Here is an 8,213-nt window from a genome sequence, read left to right as displayed (position 1 = left end):
TTTTCAAAAAACTTTTTTTTTCAAAAAACTTTTTTTTCAAAAAACTTTTTTTTTTCTCAAAAAAATTTTTTGTCTCAAAAAACTATTTTTTCTCAAAAAAAATTTTTTTTCTCAAAAAAATTTTTTTTCTCAAAAAAAGAACTACCCATATTTGCCCATTACAAATCCATTTCATTGCTGGTATACCGCGAGGGCCCCCGGAGGGCCCGAGCTCTAGATTTGAGGGTTAGGGTTAATTCTAGTATTTATTATTGGGACACAGTTTGAGAACCGCTGTTAGCGCAGAGTGTGAGCTGTGTGTGTGTGTGTGTGTGTGTGTGTGTGTGTGTGTGTGTGTGTGTGTGTGTGTGTGTGTGTGTGTGTGTGTGTGTGTGTGTGTGTGTGTGTGTGTGTGTCAAGCCGTCCTGTTGCGAGTTGCGACGTTCCTTTTTTTTTTTTTTTTTTTACCGTTTCTTGATACAATATATTTATCATTGGGACACATAGTTTGAGAACCGCTGTCATAGAGCAGAGGAAAAGTAATTTTCCTCACTACTGCGCCTATGTTTGACAACGGTGGCCGTGGGTAGGCCTACTTCTTGCTACGGATACATCTTCAGTCCGTTCAGTTGGGTGCTGTCCGTAAGCGTCCGTATACGGAGATAAATCATCCGTAGTGTTACGTACTGGGAGTCAAACCGGACCAAACGGAGTAAAGTTCTCTCCCCCTCCGTTTCTTGTGTATTCCTGCGGTCCTTATGTACGACTATGCATGGTGCTTGAGTCGTGCAACATCGGAACTGGATGGAAACATGTTTATAAAGCTCTGATGAATTGAATTGATAAGTCCCGGAAAAGACACGCTGTGATTGGCCAGTAGTCACTTTGAGTGGCAGCGTGCCTTCTGCATTTCCGCCTATCCTGTTTTACGAGTCGCTCCAATGAACTCCAGCGGCGGAAGAGGTATCTAGCTTTTTATATCTATTAGAAGCTTGTCTAGTCGGGGACCGGCCTACTTGGGAAGGATGTAAATAGGGAATGAATGCCACCCACCCTTTAATGCAAACCCTGTTATACCTGTTGTCATAGGACCCATCTGTCTGTCTGTGTCACTTTTATGCCCGTATATGGAGATCTCTGTATCTGTCTGTCTGTGTCCCTTTATGCCCATTATGGAGATCTCTGTATCTGTCTTTGCCTCTGACTGTGTCCCTTTTGTGCCCATGAGTCAGTCTGATAAGGCGTACGTGATGTTAGATGGAGTCCTTTTTTTCCTAACTGTTCCTTCAGGATAGGCAACATTGTTGAGAAAGTAGTGCTTTTTGTTAGTTTTTTCATCTCAAGCAAGAATACGCAGTCTGCTTGCTTTGCCAACTTATTCGCCATTTGCGTTCAAATTTACATTAAAATGCATTGGAATTTGTTGTTCACAAGCCACACACTAAAATAAAACAAACACATATAAGACAGTTCAGAGGAAGACATGGTACAATTTACAATCAGCATAACGGCTCAGTGCATCAGTTGTAAAATGGAATAAAAAAAAGTATGCAACACCTATAACAAATAGGCCTACTTGTACAAAGCTTATGTTTTGATTTCTTGTCAGGGCAGCGCTCCCAACGATAGCGTCTGCCTGAAGGTAGCAGAGTGATAAGACGATTACCAGGATGGCTGGGGTCACTGACTATTCACGGCACCTTTTACTATAGATGGCACTTATTGAGTAGATCAGCACTACTTTATCAATAAGGGTGCAGTCTTCTACAAGAGTGAAGCCCCTGTGGGAGTCCCTCCCTGGAACCAAATCCTTTCAGATGGGGGGGGTCCGTGGCCAAATACTTATTGTATCAGTTTGGGGTTTGAGGACCACTGATATAGGGTTTTAGTGGCTAATGCAGAAGTACATTTGTTTAAACCGCTATGAGCTTGTAGATCTGCTATTTTTTAAAGATCTGTAACATTTTAACTCAAATATTTGCCTCTGGGGGTCCCTGGAACATATGGGGAACAAATGGTGATTCCCAACCAAATATAATGTTAACACGAAAAGGTTTAAGCACCTCTGATATAGCAACATACGTTTTCTTTTTCAGAAAACTCTTAGGATGCAGAAGACCTCTTTTTTTTAGAATCGGTCTCGGGTCTTAATGGGTTAATTGTACATTTGTATTCCAACAGGGAGAGTGGGCTGACATGGAGCCCCAGTCCAAAAGAAGGAAGGAGTGGTGTGAAAATGAGGAGGATTCCTGGGTGGCCGTCCCCGTCCTTTCCGACGAACAGTCCCGGGACGCACAGCTGGTCGCGGCCTTCGCCGCTCCCATCAACGACAAGAAGGAGGCCTCTCGCCTGGTGAGAGAGCTGAGCCTCCTCTACCCCTTAACATCCCACAGTCACATCAAGAGAGTCCGGCCATGTAAAGGTAGTCGTAAGTTTTCTTTTGTTACAACAAAAATGTTTATTATTAACAAGATAAAACTCCATATATGCTAGCCCGGCAGCTTAAGTCATTCTTTTTGCCTGGCTCCAGACCACTCTCTGAGCGGACTGGTTCTCTTGGTCTGGTGTTGTAATATGACGCTAAAGTTTTCTCTGGTCTCAGGCAGTACCAGGCCAATGAGAGTCGGAGCCTCGGAGGTGGGGGTGGGTCTAACGATACAAGCAAATCGGGGACCCGTTCAAGGCAAGCCTTGAATCAGTTTGAGGAAGTGTAGCGGTTTACAGACTTAAAAAGCTCTATATATAGCCAAAAAATAGCCGATCTACAAGTTCACGACGCGTTGTGAGCCTGTAGATTGGTAGTTTTTCGGCAAATGTTCCGCCCAGGATAATGGATTTTGATTATCGCGATAATACCATAAATCTAAATTTCTTTTGTCACAATAATCGTGATATGAAATTTTCATATCGTCCCATCCCTACTTACTGTACCCTTTTCTAGACAGAGACAGCCCCCATCCGCTGGAGATCCTGCTGTGTCTGCTTACACAAGTACCCCACATGGAGCAGGAGGAGGAGGGGGTCTGCCTGGAGGCTCTGGTCCCGTCAGACAGAGTGGGACACGTGGGACTAGGAGCCCCCTTCCTGGTCCACGTCCCTGCCTATCCTCCTCTGACCAGACCTCAGTTTGAGCTGGCCAGCAAGCACTGGCCCACGGCCTTCCACGAAAACAAACAGGTTCGGTCATTTGGTTCTCGTCCTTTTCTGAATCGGAGGCCCCACTTGAAAATCTTAACCCGCTGAGTGCCCATGATTAAACATGGTTCCCGCGGGTCCTTAAAAAGTCTTAAATTGTCTTAAATTAAAAAAAATGGAATTTAAGGTCTTAAAAAGTCTTACATTTGACCAAATCTGACCGTAGCTATTACATTTGAAGATGGTGTTTTTAAGGCTAATGGGAAAATGAAAGCCATAAACATTTGTGCATATTCATTTGATCCGTTTATTTGATTTATTAATAGACAATGAGACCACTAACAGGCGGCAGCGAGTATCAGTGTTTGTTGTTCTCGGCTCTGCCTGTTTTGTCGCAAGACACATTTTAGCGTGAGGCTGTGAGCTGACAATAAAATAACAGGGCTTGACATTAACTCTTTGAGACAAGTACATTTCCCATTCACTTGTCCAGGCACAAAATTAATTTCTTTCTTAAATGCATGCATAGGAGTCAAGACGTTGAAATAGAACGAATAACAAAAGGACTGCTAACGACCCCCCTTGCTCCCTCCACTCCATAGTATGGGCAGTCCATAGTCTGCATACAGCACAAAGCTACTAGGAGCGTCAGAAAAAGTTAAACCAAGCCTTAATGTCAAGCCCAGAAGTAATATTGTATCGTTTATCGCTTCGTATTTGTATTATCCGATGTGAAAAGCTATATTAGTCGGCTGAACTCTTGCACCCCTGCACCACCAGGTGACGGAGGCCCTGAGAGGAGAGCTGTTCAGCGGGCCTCAGAAGAGCAGCATGCAGCGCCACATGACGGAGGCTGTCGCGGCCGCCAGGGCGGGGCGCCGGCGAGGCCACGCCCCCGCGGGAGGCGTGGTGGTCGACCCGGCGACGGACGCGGTGGTGGCGGTGGGTCACGACTGCCGCGCCGACCATCCCCTCCAGCACGCCACCATGGTGCGTGCGTATACATTTAGTAGGCCTGTCTGTCGCTATGAGTACGTAACGCCTGATTGCATTTCACCCTTTGTCAAGTCCCGCCCGTTGTCCCGCCCCTCTTCGCATCCATTGGTTGCTGTGTCTTGGTTGGACAAAAATCCTTTCTCTCCATCCACTACCATTGAAATAACGTGTTTTTCAGTTGCTTCGTATTGTTATTCTGTGTATTCAATTCTCATTTTAAACGTGGTTTCAGATTTCAGATTGTAAAGATTTTGAATTCATCTGTCTGAAAATAGCAGGAATAGCCGATTAGCGATGTTTGCTCCCTGTATTTCCGCTATTTTTGAAAGAATTCAATTGTTATATATATGGCCTGTATTGACCATATTTATTATTGGCACCACTGTCTTTGTATATTATTTGTCTGTCATAACTGCCATGTGCACATTTACCAAGCCTAAAAGGCAAGCAGAAAAGTTAATTTTGTCTGTCGGGCGGAAACACGTTACCTCTCAGGATTCATATTAACAGTTTTACTGCCAGATGTTGTTATTTATTTATTGGGTTTTGTGCCAGCAAAAGCACCTTACCTTTGCGATGTTATAGACAAAGGTGTATTAATTTTTTTTTCATCATTATTATTTTCTTTTCTCCTTAAATAGGTGTACTTTCGCTATACTAGCAGTAGAGGGCAGCCTCATGCAAGAATTAATGTGAAATGGCCGCGGTAGGCTACCGTCCGTCAAGACAGCTCAATCGCTACAGAGCAATAGATCCAGAGAAAATAACAACAAGTGTTTTGTTACTCCATTGATGCTAACATCCAGTGGGTTTTTGAGAGCACTTTTACGGGAGCTGTCTCTACGGTACACACCCGCGCGACCCCTCATCAGTTTACAGACATCAAAACAAGGTACAAAAGAACGAGCCAAAGAACGTACAATTGGCATCGCGCCGCCGAGAAAAATGGGGCGAACGGGAACGTCCAAAGCGGTTATAGAGTTAAAGAATTGCAAAAGTAGCAGGTCTACAAGCTCAAATACGTTTTCAGCTTCTGATCTGCTACTTTGGAAACCTTTGTGTGATGCTCTATGATCAAGTAGGGCATTAATTTACAAAAACACAAAGTTAGAATGGAGAGGTTTTTGCCCAACAGCAACGCTAATTGGTTAATTATCGTTAACCAACGATAATGAATGGTCAATTCAAGATGTCCTTTTGGTGACCTACTGTAGGTGTGTATAGACCTGGTGGCGAGGTCACAGGGTGGAGGCGCGTACCGTCTGGATAAATACCCCGACTGTCGCTTCACACCCAGCTCAGAGTCCTCACTAAACCCACAGGTAAGCCCTGCTGTCACAATTATCACCTGATCACTATGATTTCATATAATGGCTTTTTGTTTCTTTTTACATAATCATTAGAATGTTTTCCATTTAAAACGAATTCAGATTCTTTTTGTGTCCGATCTAGAAACTGAGCTTGTAGAACGTCTATTTTCTAAAGTAAAAAAAAAAAAAAAAAAAAAAAACAATTATATGAACATAGGTTGAAAATGGGTGAAGCGATCCTTTAAAATTTAAAGGATCACTTCACCCATTTTCAACCTATGTTCATATAATTGGTCCTCACTATAATGCGCATAATAAGATGGTACCATTGTTTTCTAATCATTCTGTGTCTCAGAGGAGGACTTTGGACAGTTCAGAAACCTGCCAACAGTGACGACATCCATGGGAAATCCAAGCTAATAGAAACTGCAGGCTTTCTATTCCTGTAAAGTTGGCATGCTATAATGGAAGCCATTGTTCTCATCTACTGCCATAAATCTCCATAGACTTCCATGTAATTTATAGTGCACAGATCATGCACGCCCATGCACAGATCATGCACCATGTTTGTGCAGGCTGTTCACAGCTTTCAAACAAAAAAATCAGATTGGAAATCCGTTCAGGCATTCTTGAGAAAATAGCCATTATGTTTTACATGTTATGTAAGCAAAGATGGCTGCCCTGTATAAAGATGGGGTTGTATGGGGGGTGGAACATGCAAAAACGCGATTGAAATCATGTTTACTAGATTTAATGGGGTCCAAAAAAAAATAAAAATATATATATATATATATATATATATTTTTTTTTTCTAAGTAAAAGTCGATTTAAGTCGTTTGGCAGGGAAGTCCATAGTGAGATAGTTGATCTGAAAGTCGTTTGGCACTAAGTGAGTTAATAAAAAATAAAAATTGAAATCTTGTTTGAGAAACAACAATCTGCTTAACGATGATGTCACTTGTAGGTGGGTTTCTGAACTCCTCTGAGACAGAGTAGGCCTAGGAAGAAATGGCACCTTATTATCATGGGCAGTAGTGAGGACCAATTATATCAAGATGGGTGAAGTCGTCCTTTCCAGTATATTGCCTGTTTTAGGCAGGGTACATTACTTATTTAGATTATTGCTACCGGTCATTATTAGTCATTTATTTGTATATTTAAATTAGTTGTCATATCCTGTGCAATTAGTGTTTACAAAAGCCTAAAGGGTACACAAGAAATGTAATTTTCCATTGATACTGTATGTTCCAACGTGCACTGCACCCCCAAAAATACAAATGATTAACCACAATTAGTTGCACGGCAGTTAATCGTCAACTTTAAAATGTCATGACCGCTCCAGGCCCAGCCAGAGATGCCGGAGCAGGCCGGTAAGCCGTACATCTGCACGGGTTATGACCTGTACCTGAGCAGAGAGCCCTGTGTCATGTGCGCCATGGCTCTGGTGCACTCCCGGATAGGACGGGTCTTCTACGGAGCCGCTTGTGCCGACGGAGCCCTGGGGAGCACGTTGAAAATCCACGCGCAGAAGGACCTCAACCATAGATTTGAGGTGTTCAAAGGGATCCTGAGCCAACAGTGTGAAGAGCTGAACACAAACGACAAAACCACACCTTGATTGTTTTTTGTTATTTTTTTGGCCGGACAGTGATGGACAGCAGGGGTGTCGCACCAAGTTCTGGGCCCTGGGTACAAGGATTCACTGCGGGCCCCCCATGAATGTTCTTTATAGGGGGAGGGGGTTTAATCCATTTATACTGGGAGCTGCGAGCTTGTAGATCTGCTATTTCTTTTTTAATTTGAACATTTGTGCAAGAAAAACCTTTGTTTCTATGTCAGTGGTACTCAAACCTTTTCATGTGAAGGACCTCCAAAATTACATGTATTTGTCCGCGGACCCCCATCTCAAAACATGTTGTTCCAGGGACCCCCCTGGAAGTTACAAATGTTCGCTTAAATAGAATACTGTATATTCAAAGATTTGCACACATTTTCACGACTTTTCAAAAATATCAGATCTACAAGCTGGCAGCGCGGCACTCGGTGCTGCGCTGTGAGCTTGTATATGTGGTGGTTGTGGCCACCTCATTTTAACACTTTCTGTAGACTTTTGGAGACAAAAATCTTCCTCCTAGTATAATCATAATACCTGATCATGTTTTAGATGGGGGAAAAAACATGGCAACCCATCTATAAGACATTTTTTTAAATTGTTCTTAATTGATTGAAGAACCTAGGATCTAAACTTCATCGAATACGTTTATTGGAGCATATGAGTGTGTGTGTGGGTTTCCTGCCTCATTATCCTTTTTACTTCTGAATTTATTTGGAAAATTCTAAATGTCAATACAGTGCTGCATTGATGTTAAAAAGAAAATATGTTTTGTGATTTGTACTTTTGTATTTCTTTCAAAAGTAACCTTCACTTGCAGTTGAGTATTTGTTTTATAATTGAGTACTTTGTCCACCACTGGTTGGTCTTTTTGGATAAATAGATTCACTCTGACTTCCATCCATTCAAATTAATCCATTAAGAGTACTTGTAAACTTTGATGCTACTGTTCTCATGTTACCGCCATCTACTTTGCTGGCTGTGTACAATAATCTCTGTGCGCTGCATTGAGAAGGACAGTCTAGTGACTCATGTCAAGTTTTTTTAATACATTTGTTTATTTTGATTTATTTTGTAAAGTGACTTTGTGAACTATGAAAAGCGCCATATAGGTATGATGTATTATCAGTATTTGTAGACCTCTGCCCTATTTTATCACTGCAGAACTTTCACAATGTAAA

General features: G+C 42.3%; 1 protein-coding gene across 1 annotated transcript; it reads left to right on the top strand.

Annotated features, from left to right (window-relative positions):
• Nucleotides 1-2,175: 2,175 nt before the first annotated feature.
• On the top strand, nt 2,176-7,038 carry adat3 (adenosine deaminase tRNA specific 3; the record flags this gene model as incomplete). Its single annotated transcript, XM_080752709.1, has 5 exons — nt 2,176-2,401; nt 2,921-3,156; nt 3,895-4,104; nt 5,325-5,432; nt 6,763-7,038. 5 exons carry the CDS (start codon nt 2,176-2,178, stop codon nt 7,036-7,038), a joined length of 1,056 nt encoding a protein of 351 aa, XP_080608835.1.
• Nucleotides 7,039-8,213: the final 1,175 nt, after the last annotated feature.

The sequence above is a fragment of the Nannobrachium achirus genome, assembly GCF_963921795.1.
Source record: "Nannobrachium achirus genome assembly, chromosome: 22".
NCBI classification, from domain to species: Eukaryota; Metazoa; Chordata; class Actinopteri; order Myctophiformes; family Myctophidae; genus Nannobrachium; species Nannobrachium achirus.
The sequence above is the reverse complement of the archived record's forward strand: the minus strand, read 5'-3'. Positions and strand labels throughout refer to the sequence as shown.